Source organism: Oncorhynchus kisutch, linkage group LG24, assembly GCF_002021735.2.
Source record: "Oncorhynchus kisutch isolate 150728-3 linkage group LG24, Okis_V2, whole genome shotgun sequence".
Lineage (NCBI taxonomy): Eukaryota > Metazoa > Chordata > Actinopteri > Salmoniformes > Salmonidae > Oncorhynchus > Oncorhynchus kisutch.
The window spans coordinates 17,562,375-17,584,130 of NC_034197.2; the positions used below are offsets into that span (position 1 = coordinate 17,562,375).

General features: G+C 42.2%; 1 protein-coding gene across 11 annotated transcripts in view; it reads left to right on the forward strand.

The window, feature by feature from the left end:
* The window catches only part of LOC109869126 (ankyrin repeat and SAM domain-containing protein 1A), a 125,027-nt gene that overhangs the window by 19,618 nt on the left and 83,653 nt on the right, over window positions 1–21,756 (forward strand). For 9 of the 11 annotated variants that reach the window (XM_031804459.1, XM_031804460.1, XM_031804458.1 and 6 more), the window contains exons 2-4: window positions 18,218–18,298; window positions 19,816–19,972; window positions 20,975–21,040. In XM_031804459.1, the coding sequence (XP_031660319.1) occupies window positions 18,218–18,298; window positions 19,816–19,972; window positions 20,975–21,040 (304 nt within the window). The remainder of the gene's footprint in view (window positions 1–18,217; window positions 18,299–19,815; window positions 19,973–20,974; window positions 21,041–21,756) is intronic. The other 2 variants (XM_031804461.1, XM_031804464.1) reach the window with 1 other exon arrangement.

Consider the following 21,756-nt stretch of genomic DNA (forward strand, 5'->3'; position numbering starts at 1 on the left):
AAAATATTCTTAATTAGCAACTAGCTAAAGCTGTCAACTAACTGATTGCTAATGAGCTAAACCTGACAGGCTGCCACTTTCCATAACTATTATATGCAGGGATTTTGCTCCTACTCCCTATCGACTGTAAGGTGTTTTTACTATTTCTAGGCCAAGGATGTCTCTTGTCAAAATATATTTTCTTCACCTCTAAAAACCTAATTGTGAGGGATTTTAGGACTGCTTGTTAAGTGAGAGCTTTGTTAGCTCTTGCTCTGGACGTTTATTTTCTGTATGCAATAATCCGGTAAAGAAATGTGTGCTTTCCAGGATAAATTGTATGTTCCATCTATAAGGACCAATGACCACCAATATGTGAAGTTCATAGGATCATGTCAAATGAAAGCTAATAGTCTATATTTTTGAGAAATTAAGGCATATTTAAAATGTTCTACCATTTTTGCTCCTACAAATTTGGAATAAGCAAAGGTTTCTGTTTTTTGTCACACAGATGGAATAGATGTCTTTTAGAAAACATCTACCAGAGAAGGTATTACAAATACATAAAAACATACTTGGATGCAATGTTGCCTCAATTTTTGGGGGGCACTGAGCGATTTCAGGTCTGCTGAGTGTAAACTTGAACATTGTAAAAATTCTGTGTTAACTTCTGTGTTAACTTCTGTGTTAACTTCTGTGTTAACTTCTGTGTTAACTTCCAACGTGTTTACCTTGAACACTGAGGCTGTACTTACTTTATGTTAGTTTTAACAGTGGTCTAGTAGGCTACTCTGGCTATTTGATCTTAATGTAGGCCTATAAGAGTGGCCTATCAAAAACAATGGAGCAAAAGCATCCCATAACATTTTAACATGGAAATACAGTGACAAGGAAAAGTATGTGAACCCTTTGGAAATACCTGGATTTCTGCATAAATTGGTCATAAAATTTGACCCGATCTTCATCTAAGTCACAACAATAGACAAACACAGTTTGCTTAAACGAATAACACAAACTATTATAGGTTTTCATGTCTATTGAACACACCGTGTAAACATTCACGGTGTATGGTGGAAAGGTATGTGATCCCTTGGATTTAATAACTTGTTGACCCTCCTTTGACAGCAATAAACTCAACCAAATGTTTTTGGCAGTCAGATAGCCTTACATTCTCCTGCAAAATGTCTTGATAAACTTGAATTCATTTTCCCGTCGATGATAGCAAGCTGTACAGGTCCTGAGGCTGCAAAGCAGCCCCAAACCATGACGCTCCCTCCACCATACTTTGAATGAGGTTTTTGGTGTTGGTGTGCTGTGCCTTCTTTCCTCCACACATGGTGTTGTGTGTTCCTTCATTCAACTCAACTGTAGTTTCATCTGTCCACAAAATATGTTGCCAGAAGCGCTGTGGAACATCCCAGGTGCTCTTTTGCAAACTTCAGACGTGCAGCAATGTTTTTTTTTTTTGACAGCCGTGGCTTCTTCCGTGGTGTCCTCCCATGAACACCATTCTCGTTAAGTGTTTTACGTATCGTAGACTCGTCAACAGAGATGTTAGCATGTTCCAGAGATTTCTGTAAGTCTTTAGCTGACACTCTAGGATTCTTCTTAACCTCATTGAGCATTCTGCACTGTGCTCTTGTAGTTATCTTTGCTGGTTGACTAGGAGAGTAGCAACCGTGCTGAACTTTCTCCATTTATAGGCAATTTGTCTTACTGTGGACTGATGAACAGCAAGGATTTTAGAGATACTTTTGTAACCCTTTCCAGCTTTATGCAAGTCAACAAGTCTTCTGAGATCTCTTTTGTTCGAGGCATGGTTCACATCAGGCAATGCTTCTTGTGAATAGCAAACTCACATTTTGTGTGTGTTTTTTATAGGGCAAGGCAGCTCTAACCAACATCTCCAATCTTGTCTCATTGATTGGACTCCAGGTTAGTTGACTCCTGACTCCAATTAGCTTTTGGAGAAGTCATTAGCCTAGGGGTTCTCACACTTTTTTCCAACCTACACTGTGAATGTTTAAATGATGTGTTCAATACAGACAAGAAAAATACAGTAATTTGTGTGTTATTAGTTTAAGCACACTATGTTTTGTCTATTGTTGTGACTAAGATGAAGATCAGATCACATTTTGACAAATTTATGCAGAAATCCAGGTAATTCCAAAGGGTCCACATACTTTTCTCCCCACTGTAGCTGTTCTGTCATTCAGCCTACAGTAGCAGCCAATGTGTGGTTTTCAATGTAGCCTACATTCCATGAGACGTTTGGAAAGAAACCCATGTAGAGCTTTACATTAACCTGTTTATCCACTTGTCCTTTAGAGAAGGATTCCCTGGTGGTACAGTGGTCTAAGGCACTGCATCTCAGTGAAAGAGGCGTCATTACAGTCCCTGGTTTGAATCCAGGCTGTATCACATCCGGACTTGATTGGGAGTCCCATAGGGCAGAGCACAATTGGCCCAGCGTCGTCTGGGTTTGGCTGGGGTAGGCCATCATTGTAAATCAGTTTTGGGTGATTTCTGTGGCCAAAAATGCTTGATTTTTGCTGCAGCTTTTCTGAAGTTCTGCGATACATTTTGCAATGTTTTTTTTCTTCATGTTAATTTCATATAAAGCAATACAAAGTCGTATGTGCTCAGTTTTAGGACGATTTTATGCAGAATACATAATACAAAAACAATTAAACATTCACTCACTCACACACACCTCTCCTCTCCATCAGGCTTGTGGCTTTCTATAAACATGAGATGCACCTCCCATATGCACCTCCCATTCCTACTCTCTCTCTCCCTCTCGCAACAAAAAAACCCAAATAGATTCAAAGCTGATCACTTTCAATTTGAGGGTTGATATTTCTTTTGCAAAAATTGTCTTCAAAATACTTGAATGTGATTTGTATTTTTCTGAAAGGGTCGTTAGGAAGATAAATCACAGAAAACATAAAAATAGAGTATTGTGGTTGATATGTATTTTTATAACGGTATTACAAAAAAAAATTTATCCAGAAAGATTGTGCTTTTGTGATCCGTATTAGGTTTTACAGAGTTTAAAACGGCAAATCTGACAGACTGGGGAGAGCAGAGTGCCGACCACCAAGAGTGCCGACCACCAAGAGTGCCGACCGCCAAGTTTAGCCGACCGCCAAGTTTAGCCGACCGCCAAGTTTAGCCGACCGCCAAGTTTAGCCGACCGCCAATTTTAGCCGACCGCCAAGTTTAGCCGACCGCCAAGTTTAGCAGAGTAAAAGTTTGAGTAAAACACCACTCACCTTGATTCTTTCAGAGCTTGCCACAGTCTTCCCTGCTACTACTTCAGTCATGGTGATCTGCAGCTGCTGTGGGAACTGTTCTGACATTCTCATGTGCTTTGCTGATTCGAAGTGACTGTTGAATGTCGACCTTCTCATGTTTCCAAAATCATTTGGCTAATTGTTTAGCTGTTATTTTTGTTGGCAAATGAGATTGATTTCTGTTCATTGTACTGCCTGTCGGCCATGAACAATCACACATCTTCGCACGAGAATACGCTGACAGGTCAGGGGGGAGAAACTTTTTTTATGTGTGGTTGGATTGGGCCATTTTGCACAGTAACAGTGCAGTAATTGGTCAAAATTACGAACTCACTTTTGATTGAACCCTTTTATGCACTAAAAGTGCAGTATTGGTCAAAATTGCGAGCTCTCGCATAATATCCTCTCGTTGGTTGATTCTGCATTGAATTATGCTATTGTAGAATCGCGTAATCCTGGAGGGACTGTTAAATAAGAATTTGTTAACTAACTTGCCTAGTTTAAATAAAGATAAAATAAAAAAGGTGACTGAAAATGTTGTTGTGGTGTTTGATGCAAGAAACTACTTCACAAAATAAAATGCATCATTATTCCCATACCATTATTACAGAGAATTAGACAAGTCAAGCTACCCTCTGCCTATTGGCTACTTAGCTTCTTCAAGCCTGTCTCAAAATACAGCATTGCCCCTTTAAGACAAGAAAAGCTATTTACCTGATGCACTTTTTAAAGATGGCTAGAAATGCACATGTTTTTTGCTCTTGTAGGAAGCAATCACTCCCCCATTCCTGACTACACATTATCTATACCCGTGCTAATAACTCACTAACTAACTAGCAAAGGATATGAATAAATGTGCACAGGTCGGTACATGTAGCTCTCGCTTTGATCTGAAAACAAGCACATCTACTCATGACCACTCATGCTTACACAGTCCAGTTCAAAGTGAATGGCACAGATCCATATATGGCAATGGTATATTTGCGTATAGGCCTACTGTAGCTCAGATTGGTTATGGCGCATTGGTCTGTGTAGAGTATGGACCTGAGTCCTGCCTGTCAATGCAATAGAATCCTACTCCGATGCGTTTTGCCTACAAAAAAATATCTTAGTTAGTTTTGCATACTAAGTCTTGCATGGTTTGTTTTGTTTCGGTATGTTGCATTGATTCGATCAGCTTAGAGACAACACTGCTTACATGCCTTCTGTAAGTTTAAGAAACATTTCCTTCTGCTTAACAATTCCGTTACTAAAAACAAACACACTACATGACCAAAAGTATGTGGACACCTGCTCGTCGAACATCTCATTCCAAAAATCATGGCCATTAATATGGAGTTGGTCCCTCATTTGCTGCTATAACAGCTTCCACTCTTCTAGGTAGGCTTTCCACTAGATGTCGGAACATTGCTGCGGGGACTTGCTTCCATTCAGCTACGATCATTAGTGAGGTTGGGTACTGATATTGGGCGATTAAGCCTGGCTCGCAATCGGCGTTCCAATTCATCCCAAAGGTGTTCGATGGGGTTGAGGTCAGGGCTCTGTGCAAGCAGTCAAGTTCTTCCACACTGATCTCGACAAACCATTTCTGTATGGACTTTGCTTTGTGCATGTGGGCATTGTCATGCTGAAACAGGAAAGGGCCTTCCCCAAACTGTTGCCACGATGTTGTAAGCACAGAATTGTCTAGAATGACATTGTATGCTGTAGTGTTAAGCTTTCTCTTCGCTGGAACTAAGTAGCACTGGTGCTCCCAACTTTAAAAAGTTAGAAGCACAACAACATTTAGGAGCACCAGGAAATATGAATCTTTTTGAATTAATTTGTATGTAGCCTATATGAGTTCTAGGTACTTCTGAAGTATGTTGTACCCTAAAAACATGTGTCCCTGTATAGGCACTAAATGTTGATACAAAAACCTGTCATTAAAATTGCAAAGTCATCGATGCAACATAAGGTTTCTATATTCTGTAAAAGCACTATTACATTACATTTGATCCCTAAAAAAATAAACAATATGAATTTCAAACCTAAGATATGTAAAGTACTTTTGAGCGTTCAGGATGTTTGGCATTCTGAAACAATGGACTTTGACGTCAGTAGGGGTAACCAGTCAAGCAACTAAAACATACACTGAGTGTACAAAATATTACAAACACCTCTTTCCATGACATAAACTGACCAGATGAAAGCTATGATCCCTTATTGATGTCACCTGTTAAATCCACTTCAATCAGTGTAGATGAAAGGGAGGAGGCGGTTTAAAGAAGGGTTTTTAAGCCTTGAGACAATTGAGACATGGATTGTGTATGTGTGCCACTCAGAGCATGAATGGGCAACACAAAAGATTTGTGCCTTTTGAATGGTGTATGATAGTAGGCCAGGCGCACCAGTTTGAGTGTGTAAAGAACTGCAACGCTGCTGGGTTTTTCACATTCAATAGTTTCCTGTGTGTATCAAGAATGGCCTTTGGGTGGTGGACCATTCAGCCAACTTGAGACAACTGTGGGAAGCATTGGAGTCAACATGGGCCAGTATCACTGTGGAAAGCTTTCGACACCTTGTAGTCCAAGCTGTGACGAATTGAGGGCAAAGGGGGATTCAACTCAATATTAGGATGGTTAATGTTTTGTACACTAAGTGAATAGGTAGGCCATAGAAATAACCAGGAAAAGGGTGAATAGAGTATTCTATTCAGTGGTATAGAGAAAAGACAGTGGTATAGAGCAACACGGGTGGGGCCTGCAGGTAGGCTGTAAATGAAAAGACAGTGGTATAGAGCAACACGGGTGGGGCATGCAGGTAGGCTGTAAATGAAAAGACAGTGGTATAGAGCAACACGGGTGGGGCCCTGCAGGTAGGCTGTAAATGAAAAGACAGTGGTATAGAGCAACACGGGTGGGGCCTGCAGGTAGGCTGTAAATGAAAAGACAGTGGTATAGAGCAACATGGGTGGCACATGCAGGTAGGCTGTAAAAGGACAAACAGTTCTTAACAGTTCCTCTGGAGAAAGATCAACATATTTGTCTTCTCTGGCAGAAGTCGGAACCTCTCCTGGCTTATTGTGTTCCCTGCAGTCGAAAATACCATCTCGCTAGTGGTGGAGGAGGCTTGAGCACAGAGGTAGCTTGTTGCAATGTTTGTGAGGAGGGGCAGAGTAGCTCTCTTCTCCCACCACCACATCACAGGATCTTCAGCCATGGGGATGGGAAGCACGCCTTTGTAGAGCTCCACTTCTAGGTCAACACTCTCGCTGAGGTTGAGGGACGAGGTGTCCTGTTGGATCGTCAACCTCGCTCCCTGTCCTCCTCTGAGAACAGGTCCTCCAAGGAACTCCTTGTTTTGTACAATGGAGGGACTGTCTCCTCCATTTCCTCTCCTTCTCCTTCAGACTCCTCCTCCTGTTGCTGGTGCTCTGTGTCTGTCTGCTCCGGCTCCTCTGACAGCCCTGGTGTTGCTCCTGTCACATTGGCCTCAACAGTTGCCACCTGGGACAGGCTGAGGAAGGCGTCACTCACCGGCCTCCCTTTAAATCTGGGGTCCATTGCTGTGGATGCATGCAGGAAGGCTTGAAAGTCCTCATCCTGATAGCTCTCGGAGAGGTTCTCCCACACCTTTGATTGTTGCCACAGATTTTGCATCTTCATGCTTCACAGTGAAGCAAGTGCTCTTCCAGTTTTTGGAGGATGGGTATGATCTGTCCACAGGTGGCATTTTGTCCACATGACACACACAGTGTGGCTGTATAGAGGATTCTCATGAGCTGGACAAACTCCTCAGCCTTATGGAAGTCCTCGTCCTTCAGACGGCCCAGATTTTCCTGGACCATCGTGGGTCCAAGGCTGCTGCTTGGATCGCTGGATAATGCTCCATGAATCTCTCTATCATTAGATAGAGTTCCATCTGGTCTTGACATTAAGGATGAGTGAGTGTTGCGGAAGGCCTGAAACAACAACAACAAAAAACAACATACATTTAATTACTGCACACTTGAATATTGAATTAAATAGTTAAATGTGGGAATTTCAAAATAATACTTAGATTAATAATAATAATAGATTAAACTGGCTTCTTACCAAGGAGCTGCTGCTTTTCCTTCAATACGGTTTTGGACATCGAGGATCTCTTGAACCACACGACCAGCTCTGATTCAGGCTGCCCATTTATCAATGGAAGTCATTTTGTAGATTTTCTGCACTGCCAGATTCAGTGTGTGTACAAAGCATCCTATTTTTAGGATGTGTAGCCTCTTGATGGCAACATCCATATTGCAGGCATTATCAACAGTCACAGCTACAATCTTGTTTGGCTTTATCTCAAACTCTTCCAGAATGTCTGAGATCTCCTCTGCCACTACTTCGCCAGTTGTGATTTGTACACTGCCCTGGTGTGGAGGACCTTCTGTTTTACACTGCCCTGATGAGGAGGACCTTCTGTTTTACACTGCCCTGATGAGGAGGACCTTCTGTTTTACACTGCCCTGGTGTGGAGGACCTTCTGTTTTACACTGCCCTGGTGTGGAGGACCTTCTGTTTTACACTGCCCTGGTGTGGAGGACCTTCTGTTTTACACTGCCCTGGTGTGGAGGACCTTCTGTTTTACACTGCCCTGGTGTAGAGGACCTTCTGTTGTATACTGCCCTGGCTTGTGTAGTGCACTGTAACAGTGAGAAAGTGGTCCTGACAGAGGCTGGTCCATCCGTCTGATGTGATCGCCAGCTTTGGCATGTCCTTCAGCCTAGGTGTCACATTGGCCTTTTCTACACCAAACCAGGTAGGAATGAATGTGTTATAGGTAACTCCTGGAGGGAGGGGTATATTTGGGGTTGAGTGGCCTTGCTCATCTCCCGACAGTAAAAAAAAATGTTTTCATGTGTTGAATTATCATTATTGAATTGTTGTGTATTGTATTGTGGAGTGATGGGACTAACAGACAACCCTTTTATACTACTATATCCTAAACATGAATACAGCTCAGTATATACTGACAGACTGTTACCTAAAGCCCTTGGACTCCACTGTTGCAAAGGAGTGTAGGCCTTAGCACTATGAACTTGGTCACGGCTGGGTGGCACTCATTCACCCTCTCCTCAGTCATCCTCCCACTAGCTGCCATTGTGAAGGGGCTTTGGGCTTGTCTTTGGCTTGGACCAGCGGTATTTCAGGGAGGAATGGGTTGGTTCACTGTGGTTGCAACTTTAACAAAAAAGTAGCGTTATCTTTAAATGGGTGAACACACCCATAGCTAAACAATCAGCTGGCTTATGGTTCCTTTTGATCAGGAACCCATGTTCTCATAATTGGGTTAACTCTGTGTGTGGTCTCTAGGCTGCTAGCATACATACCTAACGTAGATCGGGCAACGAGAGATGAGCTACGAGCCACGCAGTTGAAATCTGTGCGCTTTCGATAGATGTTTGGACAGATTGCTTGTGTTTCCGCCCTTACAAGAAAAAGTCTTGTTGCACTTGTGGCAACGAGCATTGTCAGCATCGACTCTGGTGACTCTTTTGAACGTTTAGTTCGCTCTGCCATCGTCACTAATTAAGAGCAGGATATTTTGTGTGTGTGACACAGGCTCCCCGCCAATCCTCTCTTCTGGATTGGGTATAGTGAAAATGCATCAAAGACAAATGTCTTCATCTTATTGCAAATTAGAAATGGTTGGTGAGATAAAATGTGAAAGATAACGTTTATGTAGCAATAATAAATAGGACATTTATTTTCTTAAGTTCTCCAGTACGGAAAACAGAACCAATAACGTCAGAGCTTATCGATACTACGGTCTTTCATTATTTAGCTTCTGGGCCCGTTTTAATACCGGGTTTCAGTACCCTAATCAGTTCTAATTTGAATGCATCTTTAGCTTTATTAGCAGTAAGCCTATGTTTTAAGTTGTGGAAAATGTGTGCACCATAGCCATGGTGCTCAGTGGTCCCATCGTCTCTCGCTCGCTCTATCGTTCACTCCGCTCTATCGCTCGCTCTATCGTTCACTCCGCTCTATCGCTCGCTCTATCGTTCGCTCCACTCTATCGCTCGCTCTATCGTTCGCTCCGCTCTATCGCTCGCTCTATCGTTCGCTCCGCTCTATTGCTCGCTCTATCGTTCGCTCCACTCTATCGCTCGCTCTATCGTTCGCTCCACTCTATCGCTCGCTCTATTGCTGAATATTAATAGGTTAGTCTGAGGAGTTTTTTTTTTAAAGGCGGAGACCATTTTCTCTAGTGCACTCTGGAACAACAGTACAGCGAAGCCTAATCATTACAACAATTATTATAGGTGATGTTTTTTATATATAGTTGCACGGCAAGTTGCACAGCAAAATATTTAGTAACATATGCGACTAAAATGGTCACACTTTAGAGCCCTGTGTGAGGGGGGGGTCCGTGCGTGGCTTTTGATCATTTCTTGGGGTTTTACTAATTGGTAGGAAGAAGTTTGGTCCAAATCGAATGTTACGTACTATTATTATCTGAATCCTGTACATTTAAATGGCTAATTTTGGCTGCAATCAATTAGCTTATTTTCTCCAAGATAACAACATTTTATTTCAACAAAATGTTTCAGTAATGCCGATCACCTGTTTCTAACCACAGAAACAGTTTCAGAGCAATCTGAGATGGTGGGTGTCATGGCTTGTTGAAATGACATGGAATGACTCAGCCCTGACATGCGCAGTTGTCAGTCTTACCTCACTCTGCTGTACGCTACAGCTCTGACATCATTAAGTCAATGTGATTCAGTATAATCCACTGTGGGAGCTAGGACATTGGCAGGTAGAGAAGTGCCAGTCTTTCTCATGGGGACTGGAGACTGTACAGTACAGGTAGTGGACATTGTCTCTGAGAGGCTTGCTGAGCTACTGTTTGGCAAATGGCTCATCTGGTCTCAATGCCCGACCAGCAGCCATCCCTCCGCTTAATTAAGCCCAATTGCCCTGGCAGTGCCCCCGCTATGCGCCAGGCACCACTGGACAGCCTGCCCTTGGGTACTGCTGCACCGCTAATCCCTAGCTGTGTGGTCGCACTGCTTAATTGGCCTGAGGACAAATCTGTTTATTTGACACTGGGGCTCAGCCTCACCTGGTCTTTCCACCCAGCGGCAATCAGGTCCCTAAAGTCCCAGGACTGCTGCTTTCCCCTTCCACTGCTCCACTTCACCTTGTCATGTTGTAATACTGTTGAAATGGAGTTGTTTTCACGTAGCTACTAACTTGAAAACCACCGGGTTGTTTGGCTCATAGTACTGTAGATGCTGCCGTAGTGGATCCGAAAGAGACAAAGACGAATGTCAAGAAGAGGGCAGCAACAGAGGCTAAAAAGGGATTTCCGTCAGAGTTTTTTGGAGAGTGACACAGAGGATAAAGGCAGAGAATGGGGTCCGTGAAGACGTCTTGGGCATCCATGAGTAGCTTCATCAGTCTTCTCCTTAAACACAAAGAATGTAAGAGAGAGTGAGAGGAATGGTATTATTATAATGTGTCCTTTTACTGGCCAAGCTTTGTGCAACGCGGCATTAAAGCCCCCAGAATCTCTTTCAGACTTCATCCTCATCAAGCTGATATTCCCTCAGGGATATTAGGGATTAGCTCTTTCCTTTCAAAGAGGAATTCTTAAGTCAGTTGCCATGCATCATACCCCTCTCCACTCCAACCAAATCAACTCCATTTTGTCCCCCCCGCCTTGCTTCTTTAAGCTCTGACTGTCCCTCAGTCCAGTTGGTTCTGAATCGCTCTAGCTATAAGGGGATGAAGAGTATTGTCAAGTGCCACTAGCACTGACTCATGCCCCTGTTAAGATGCTCAGGGGAGGTGGTGAGCCTTACACTTCGAGGTGCGGTCGAAGGGCCTCTTTCTGCCACATTTTAGGCTATATTTCAACCTGCTTCCAGTCCGTGTCTGTCCTGCATTCTATAACAGCCTTTCATGCTTGCGGTCAGACCTTGCCTATACTATATGTAATCATGCCGGCAGCACAACAAGACCAGAGCATTTTTCTAATTTGGTTATTCATTTTTTGCAGTAATCTGTTATATAAAATATTTTATTATCTGGGACAGCAACTAGCGAGCTGACATTTGAGTTTTTTCTCCCGCTAGGTTTTTGTGCGTATTGTGTTCAGTGGGCATGAAACTAGAAATGTGCAAGTCCAGTGTTGTGCAAGTCCAGTGTCCTGTGCAGTACTCCTCACTACTTAGCTGAGGTACTTGGGGGTGCTGGTCTGGAGGGATTTGCGTTGGATCTCTAGGGGATTTATTTCCCTTGGCAGAAGAATATACTTCCCCACTATAAGTGCCTTCAGAAAGTATTCACACCCCTTGACTTTTTACACATTTTTGTGTTACAGCCTTAATTTAAAATGGGATAATAAAAATAAAAAATTGTCACTGTCCTACACACAATACCCCGTAATGTCAAAGGGAAATTATGTTTTTAGAAATTATGGCTGACCCCATTTAGTCAACGGGTCAATTGTTTGGTCGATAGGCTGTTGGTCGACCGAGATTTGATTATTCCAGCAGTCGCAAATATATATATATATATTTTTTATGGCACACCCGTCTGATTCACGCCTGTCACAGTGGACTAATCCATTGCGGAGGCCGCGGGGATGGCACACTAGTATTACCAGTAGTACATTTACTGTTCTAATCTACAATGTTTTTTGGTTAAGGTAATTTCTCTTAATGCATTCAATATATTATTATTACAGTCTTTTACTGTTCTCATTGTGAGAATGGACACGTTGTTTGCGGACCGCACAACCTAGGCTACGCTTGTGTGGAAACATTGTAAAATAGGCCTCCTGATTTACTTCTTATCCCTTGCGCAAATAGTCTACAGCTGTTTCTGTCTGCAGCTTGGGGAAACTCTGAGTGCCCAGAATATTTTATACAATGTTGCAAGTTTGCTAGCAAGAGCTTCATGCCGACCATGTTGATAGTTGATACAATGTTTCACGTTCCTTGCAGAGAGGCCATGCATAGCCAATGTGATTTATGGGATATTTATTTTTATCAAGATATTTTCTACCTGCAGGCTGCAATGTTTTTATCTGTTGGATTTATGTAGGCTATTTTAGCCTACATAGTTGGTAATGGCAATAGAAGTTACTTTTAGAATTTTTATAAACCACATGATGATGATTTTGAGATACTAATACTTTATTATAAATTAAATTAAACTTCCACGAAAATTTGCACATGAAAACATAACTGGCACGCAGATCGGTAGAAATTGTGAGATAATTTGGCACTCCAAATGGAAAAGGTTGCTGACCCGTAGTGTAGCCTATTACTGGCAGCTTCAGGAGCATAATGGCAGAATCTGCAAAGGCCAGCAGCAAGGGGGAGGAGGAGGAGGAGGAGGAGGGTCGGGAACAGGTTTTTTCTTCTAGTTATCTTGATTTCTTTCTCCCTCTTGAGTCATTTGAGTGTCTTAATCTCAGTGTGCTTAAAGCATAAAACAACTCATTAGCCTACATATAGGCTAGTTGATATTTTAAAAACACATAGGGTGTGTAAATATATGGGAAAATACACATTTTTAAAATGTCTACCAATCGATTGTTTGAAAGAACAGTCGACTCTTGGTTGACCAACATTTACTTTAGTCGTGGACAGCCCTATTAGAAATGTTTATACATTTAAAATTTTAAGCTGAAATGTCTTGAGCCAATAAGTATTCAACCCCTTTGTTATAGTAAGCCTAAATAATTTTATGAGTAAAAATGTGCTTAACAGGTCACATAATAAGTTGCATGGACTCCCGCTGTATGAAATAGGTGTTTAACATGATTTTTTAATGACTACATCATCTCTGTACTCCACACATATGTAAGGTCCCTCCAGTATAGCAATGAATTTCATAAACAGTTTAAACCACAAAGACCAGTAAGGTTTTCCAATGCCTAGCAAATAAGGGCACCTATTGGTAGATGAAATAGAAATACATTGAATACCCCTTTGATCATTGTGAGATTATTAATTACACTTTGGATGGTGTATCAATACACTCTGTCACTACAAAGATACAGGCGTCCTTCCTAACGCCGTTGCCGGAGAAATAGGAAACCACTCAGGCCAATGGTGACTTTAAAACAGAGTTTAATGGCTGTGGTAGGAGATCAAAAACATTGTACTAACATCCACAGTACTAACCTAACTGATGGAGTGAAAAGAAGGAAGCCTGTATAGAATAAAAAATACTCCTGTTTGCAATAAGCCACTAAAGTAATACTGTCCTGAATATAAAGTGTTATAGTTGGGGCAAATCCAATACAACACATTAGTCGGTACCACGCCATATTTTCAAGCATAAAGGTGGCTGCATCATGTTTTGTGTGTGCTTGTAATCATTAAGGATTTGGGAGTTTTTCAGGATAAAAATTTTTACTAAATGGAGCTAAGCACAGGCAAAATCCTAGAGGAAAACCAAACACGGGAGATGAATTCACCTTTCAGCAGGACAATAACACAGTCTACATTGGAGTTGCATACCAAGAAGACTGTGAATGTTCCTGACTGGCTGAGTTACAGTTTTGACTTAAATCTTCTTGATAATCTATGGCAAGACCTGAAAATGGTTGTTTAGTAATGATCAACAAAACATTTGACAGAGCTTGAATAATTTTTAAAAGAATAGTGGGCAAATGTTACACAATCCAGGTGTGGAACGCTCTTAGAGACTTACCCCGAAAAAGTCACACTTGTAATTGCTGCCAAAGATGCTTATACAATGTATTGACTCATGGGTGTGAATACTTATGTAAAGGGGATTTCTGTATTTCATTTCCAAAAAATATACAACTTTCTCTCAACATGTTTTCACTTTGTTAGTATGGGGTATTGTGTGTAGATGGTTGAAAAATGCATGTCATACGTTTTGAGTTCAGGCTGTAACACAACACAATGTGGAATAAGTCAAGGGGTATGAATATTTTCTGAAATCCCTCTATATCCTCCTTGCTCCCTCTGCTAGTATAGCACTAGCCTGTGCCGCAAACTGTGCCACTGATATCTTCCTCTCCTGCTGACTGTGAGATGCTTGTAGCAGGCCTATAGGTCCATAAATGCCTGCAATTGGGGTTGATTAGGCAATGGTAAGGACTGCTGATGTAACACTATAGAGGGATGGGCTCATCTAAAGATTCTCTACTTCCTGGTGCAGAGCTTCGGCCTGTATTGTTCTGGAGGATAGAATGGAGAGACACTTATTTAATGAGACTTCTTCGACTGGGTTGTTGCAGACTGCTCTCAGAGTTATTATGGGATATTTATTTTAGGGAGCAAAAGCGACTGTTACAGCCAAGTGACAAAAAAGAGAGGGGCTCGTTGCCAGTGTGGAGCTGTGAAGGGATGAAGGGGGGCTTCCTGTTGTCCGTGCCCTCCTACTGCCTTGTGCCCCCCCTCCTCTCCACAGGCAATGGTCATGTCATCATGTTGTCACCATCATCGCCCCATTCGTAAGACCTTTCTGAGATTAAGCATCATGTCAGCACTGTAAAGTGTGTGTTGCGTGCCCTCAGTCACTTTTTCAGGTTATGTGCGCATGTATGATATGGATTAATGTTGTGTGAACTCTATTTCCCTTTTAATCTGGGTCAAATGTTAGATTAAATGTTAGTGTGGTGCAGCAGCAGCATCATCATCATCCCGACTCTTGATACTACAATCCCTCTCTAGGTTCCACTTAAGCGTGCTGTCTTCTTGTGAGCCATCTCCTTCTCATTTCTCTTCATGTGAGCCATCTCCTTCTCATTTCTCTTCATGTGAGCCATCCCATCTCTCCTCTCTCAGACCATTGTTTTTCCAGTGCTGTGCTGGAATGTTCTTTTCACATGGTTCATTTAGAATGTTCTCACTGTGCAGTCACATCCCAGTGGTACTGTAGGCCCGATTTTGGCATGGCATTCTATCCTCCCAGGACCATGGCTTCCATTTGCCTGTTTAACTACTCTCTCTGTCTCTCTATCCGCTGATTAAAAGAAACAAACCATCTCAGCTGACAGCTGAGTTCAGTTTTAAGTGGATGACAGATCTACAGCTATATACCATTTAAGCCTGTATATCCCCTAGCCCAGACCCTTCAATAAAAGCTCTCTAACCACATTTGATGCAGTGGTGGGGGACAAAGTGATCAAAGGGTGGGTTGATAATGCCGTTAATGGACTAATTATGCACATACCGAAATGAGGTCATTTTCAGATTGTGTTGCACAAGTATTGGATAACTGGCTATTCCACTGCACTGAGGCTGAACAGAGATGTTTTATTATGATATAGTAGTGTTTTCCAGGGCTATGTAGGTAATGACTGAATTATGATACTATGTTCCTTCCTGATAGGCCTATGTTTGCTTTAGGCAATCATGAGGAACTCGGTATGGTTTGCACTTGTATGTTTGTTGATGTAAAGGGGGCTTTGTGGGTGTGGCTGGGCTATGTGCTTGGTGGACACTGACCTGTGACACCAACCTGGCTGCCCTCCTGCTGTGTTAGTTTTTGTGTGTACATACTGTACCAACCCCCTCCCTCCTCCACTGCCGAGTGCTGCTGGCTTGGCCCATGCTTCCTCATTCCTTTCCCTTTCCCTCTCCCTCAGTCCTGTGGTACAATTCCTTAGGGAACGCCTCCCACCTGGGTTTGAGCTGAACTGGGCTGAGCTAGGCTGCGAACTAGAGGTCGACCAATTAATCGGAATGGCCAATTTAATTAGGGGCGATTTCATGTTTTCATAACAATCGGAAATTGGTATTTTTATTTTTTTAACACCTTTATTTAACTAGGCAAGTCAGTTAAGAACACATTCTTATTTTCAATGACGGCCTAGGAACGGTGGGTTAACTGCCTCGTTCAGGGGCAGAACGACAGATTTTCAACTTGTCAGCGTGGGAATCCAATCTTGCAACCTTACAGTTAACTAGTCCAACGCTATAACCACCTGCCTCTTGTTGCACTCCACAAGGAGACTGCCTGTTACGCGAATGCAGTAAGCCAAGGTAAGTTGCTAGCTAGCATGAAACTTATCTCATAAAAAACAATCAATCAATCATAATCACTAGTTAACTACACATGGTTGATGATATTACTAGTTTATCTAGTGTGTCCTGCGTTGCATATAATCTGACTGAGCATACAAGTGGTTGACTGAGCGGTGGTAGGCAGCCGCAGTGTCGTAAGCATTCATACAAACAGCACTTTCGTGCGTTTTGCCAGCAGCTCTTTGTTGTGCATCAAGCATTGCGCTGTTTATGACTTCAAGCCTATCAATTCCCGAGATGATACTGGTGTAACCGATGTGAAATGGCTGGCTAGTTAGCGAGGTGCGCGCTAATAGCATTTCAAACGTCACTCGCTCTGAGACTTGGAGTGGTTGTTCCCCTTGCTCTGCATGGGTAACGCTGCTTCGAGGGAGGCTGTTGTCATTGTGTTGCTGGTTCGAGCCCAGGGAGGAGCGAGGAGAGGGATGGAAGTTAGACCGTTACACTGGCAATACTAAAGTGCCTATAAGAACATCCAATAGTCAAAGGTTAATGAAATACAAATGGTATAGAGGGAAATAGTCCTATAATTCCTATAATAACTACAACCTAAAACTTCTTACCTGGGATTATTGAAGACTCATGTTAAAAGGAACCACCAGCTTTCATATGTTATCATGTTCTAAGCAACGAACTTAAATGTTAGCTTTCTTACATGGCACATATTCGACTTTTACGTTCTTCTCCAACACTTTGCTATTGCATTATTTAAACCAAATTGAACATGTTTCATTATTTATTTGAGGCTAAATTGATTTTATTGATGTATTATATTAAGATAAAATAAGTATTACAAATACATTTTAAAAACCGTATCCGCTTTTTTGGTCCTCCAATAATCGGTATCGGCGTTGAAAAATCATAATCGGTCGACCTCTAGTGTGAACCACGGCACACAACAATACAGCCTAGGGCCTGGGACGTTATCAGTTTTGTTCAGCCACACCCACCTAGTATTCCTAGCCCTGTATAGGCCCTCCCTCTGGCTGTGTGGGAATACACTCAGATCTCATTCAGCAGGGAGATAACATTGTGGATCGTACAGGTGACTGGCAAAATAAAGGAACCACTAACATCGTGTCTTCATAGGGCATTGGGCCGCCAGAACAGCTTCAATGCGCCTTGGCATAGATTCCACAAGTGTCTGGAACTGTTTTGGAGGAATGCCACACCATTCTTCCACGAGAAATTCCATGTTTTAGTGTTTTGTTGACGGTGGTGGAAAATTCTGTCTCAGGCGCCGCTCCAGAATCTCTCTTAAGTGTTTAATTGGGTTGATCTGGTGACTGACACACACACACACACACACACACACTTTAAACCACCTATGCTCCTTTGAGACCCCTCTTTCAAAGTCACTGAGATCTCTTCTTCTAGCAGTGGTAGACAAAAATATCTAATTTACGTCAGCATTCACACTCCTGAGTCAATGCATGTTAGAATCACCTTATGCTGTGATTACAGCTGTGAGTCTTTCTGGGTAAGTCTCTAAAAACTTTGCAATATTACAATATTTTCCCACTCTTTAAAACGTTATTCATGCTCTGTCAAATTGGTTGTCGATCATTGCAAGACAACCATTTTCAAGTCTTGCCATGAGTCAAAACTGCAACTCGGACACTCAGGAACATTCACTGTCTTATTGATAAGCAACTCCAGTGTAGATTTGGCTTTGTGTTTTAGGTTCTTGTCCTGCTGATAGGTGAATTCATCTCCCAGTGTCTGGTGGAAAGCAGACTGAACAAGGTTTTCCTCTAGGATTTTGCCTGTGCTTAGCTCCGTTTGGAATGATTTTATCCTGAAAAACTCCCCATTCCTGAAAGGAGTAATGAAGCTCTTCCCTCACCTGAATTATACAGTGACCTTTGTTACATGATCTAATGTTCCCTCTTTCTCTCCACAGTATCTGGAGGGGTCCTAATGTAAACTGTGTGGACAGCACTGGATACACTCCTCTACACCATGCTGCCCTAAATGGACACAGGTCGGTCTATAGCGAGTCCTGTTCTTTTGTCATGGGAGTTTAGATTGATTGCCATTGGTGTGAGTTGGGGCCACCCTGTGTGAAATGCAGGGCTTGAGATTAGCTTTTTTTTTCACTGGTCCATTGGGCAAGTAGGACAGATGAGAAAATATATATATATATTTAAAAAAATGTTTTTACTTGTCTGAAAGCTCACTTGTCCAACAATGTAAAACAAATCTGTAACACCATGGGCCAAAACGGTGACTGAAAAATAGTTTCAGCAAGGAACTGTTGGTTGTTGGTCTCTGATCCCATGTATTGTATATCCTGCCGTTGTGGCCTTGAGCAAGTCACCCCACAAAGTAAAATACTGTGCTAATAGGCTACTGTATAAAATGTATGTTGTCAACCCTTGATCTGGAAAGCTACTGGGTCTGCAGCCTTTTGACCCAACCCTGCTTAAACATACCCTAGTCAGTTTATCAAGGTGAGCTTATCGAGTCAGTTTATCAAGGTGAGCTTATCGAGTCAGCTTATCAAGGGACTCTTAAGCAGGTGATTCTTTACAATGTGTTAGTGCAGGGCTGGAGCAAAATCCTGCACACCCAGTAGCTCTCCTGGACTCTCCTGGAGGATGGTTTGCCACCCTGCAACATTACAGTTACAACCCAATACTTTTTTTTGTCTCTATAAAATCATTCCCTCATTCAATGAACGAGGAATCAAATGGCTGAGGTGGGTGACTTTAAAGTAAGGTAGCTAACTAAGACATGTTTCCCTGTTTTGTTTGGCTAGAATATGTCATTTTCAGGGGAGATCTTGACATCATATGAGTTACTTGTCAAATAGGCTATTCTAAGATTATTTATTTTTTACTATGTCAGAATTGCATGGCCAGTATTGAATAGAGGAAAATCCCAGCTTTCCAATGGTGCCAGAATTATTTCACCCCGTTTTGAGTGTTTTGCAACCGGAGTATCCAGCATTAGTTTAATCTGCACACCCGTATCAACTGTGTGACGGCCATTTTGTGGTTGAACACAAGTGACTGTGGGAAGTTGTTTCGGACATTGGATATGACAATACGATGAATACATGCTAATACCTGAATAGATAACCAGCAAGATAACCAGCCAAACTACACAATATGTTTGTCTGATGTTTAGAATTATTTTACCTCCCCCAGGCTCGCTTTAATAAATATAAAACGCATCGTGTGACTGCATGATTGAAAAACCGCTCGTGCCTGTCAATGCAGGCTTACAACAATTATTTGCCGATGCACTCTGCAGAGATTGGGAGGACAGTGTGCAACACATCCCATCCACGTTTTTTTACATGTTCATTTGGACAACTTAAATCTATAATCTGCTTGTCCCACAATGTGTTTTACTTGCCCCTGGCAAGAGGACAAGCATTAGTGTTGAGCCCTGAAATGCTATAATTATGGGGTTAACAATGACACCATTTACTGTCAACATCACCTACATAATGAACATGTACAACTCTTCTGACCCCGTTTGTCCCATCCACAGTGAGGTAGTGGAGGCGCTGCTACGTAACGAGGCCTTGACCAACATCGCTGATAATAAGGGCTGCTACCCCCTGCACCTGGCCGCATGGAAGGGGGACCAAAGGATCGTCAGGCTACTCATTCACCAAGGCCCCTCACACCCCAAACTCAACGAGCAGGTCTGACTTCCCCCTACTACCTGTAGCTCCCTTTTCACTATCCATATTCCCCTTTCCCATGCCTCAATGAATCAGCCTTCCTCTGCTCAGAGTAGCAATGTTTCAATTTTTTTTTTTTATCAATCTGATCTGTGTATGAGAAGGAAGGAACAGGTCTGTGCAGTTAACGTTTCATAACTCACGAACTAGACAATGAGCTCTAGTGTTACAACCTGTTCCTGTCAGTCACATGCAGTTTTAAAGAGCGAGATCTGGCCTATACAGCTCATCATTCATTTACACATTTGACCTCGCTGAGCTCCTTTCTATAGAATTGATTTTCAACTAAGTACAATGTGGACGGTCTTACTCGACTCGCTCTGTCTGTGGTTTGCCGAAACCATTTCCCTTTCTTTGGGAATTGCATTTTGTAGATTACAGTATGGCATAGCTTGTTTTTTCAGTGCAAGACCATACACATTAACTGCATTGCAGCATGAATTCAAATGCACTAATATTTGTGTTGAAGCGACTAGACGCCAGCCAAGTGAATGTGTCTTGATTGATCTGTTTATGTTGTAACGTGTTAAAACCAGGCATGGTGTGTAGAGACTGCAAACTGCATAACCACCAGCAGCACCTTCAGTCTTTAACCTGTCCTGTCTGTGATCTCAGTATCTTTACCATTTGGGAAGAAGTGACCCATTATGAGGCAATGGAACAAATGAAATCATAGCCATAAAGTTTACCGTCACTGTAGTACTTACACTCAAATGTCTCTGAAGTACTATTGGTATTAGACTCCCAGTTTGCAGCCATGTTAATGTATTTATTTGATCCATTGCCATCACATTTCGTGTCATTTCTCTTCAACACTATGCCTGTTCATAAACACCTGTTCATTCATCAACTCAACTTTGTTCATATTTCTGTTAATTTATTTTGATACATTTTTGCAACTGACTGTCATTCATTGCCTGTATGTGAGTGAAAAACCATTGCCTCATCTATCTTCCCTCCTAGAGCTCCTCTGTAGAGCACAAAGAGTTGAAACGCTGTGGGCCCTTTGACCTGCATATTAATGCCAAGGTGTGTACCCAGATAGACAGACAGACCGACAGACTGCCCTATTATGCGCTTTCCTGCTTCCAAAGTATGCACACAGCTAGTTGCGCACCAGCTGTTCGCCATGCTTGGGTTTGATGCTTGGGTTTGATGCTGAGCTTGCACTGCCGGTCTGTTTATCAAAGATAAGAGAACTGGACTCAGACTTTTTTTTACTTTTTCTGGGCACATATCTTTTGATTTCTTGGGGTTCTTTCTCTAGATAATTTCATCTTCTAGCAGGGGTACGGCGTCCCGGCAAAATAAATAGTGGGGGTACGTCGTACCGGTAAAACATGAGCCTATCACGATAATTAAAACAAAAATGTCAACAAACTGTAGGTTATTACAATCATTTTGATCATTACCGCATGTCAAAGGCATGAAAAATTTGCAAATGGACTTGAAAACGGGTGGATTCGATTTACAGTACCAGTCAAAAGTTCGGACACACTTACTCATTCAAGGGTTTTTCTTTATTTTTACTATTTTCTACATTGTATAATAGTGAAGACATCAAAACTACGACATAACCCATGGAAACATATCAAAATATATTTTAGATTCTTCAAAGTACCCCACCCTTTGTCTTGAAGACCGCTTTGCACACTCTTGGCATTCTCTCAACCAGCTTCATGGGGGAATGCTTTCCAACAGTCTTGAAGGAGTTCCCACATATGCTGAGCACTTGTTGGCTGCTT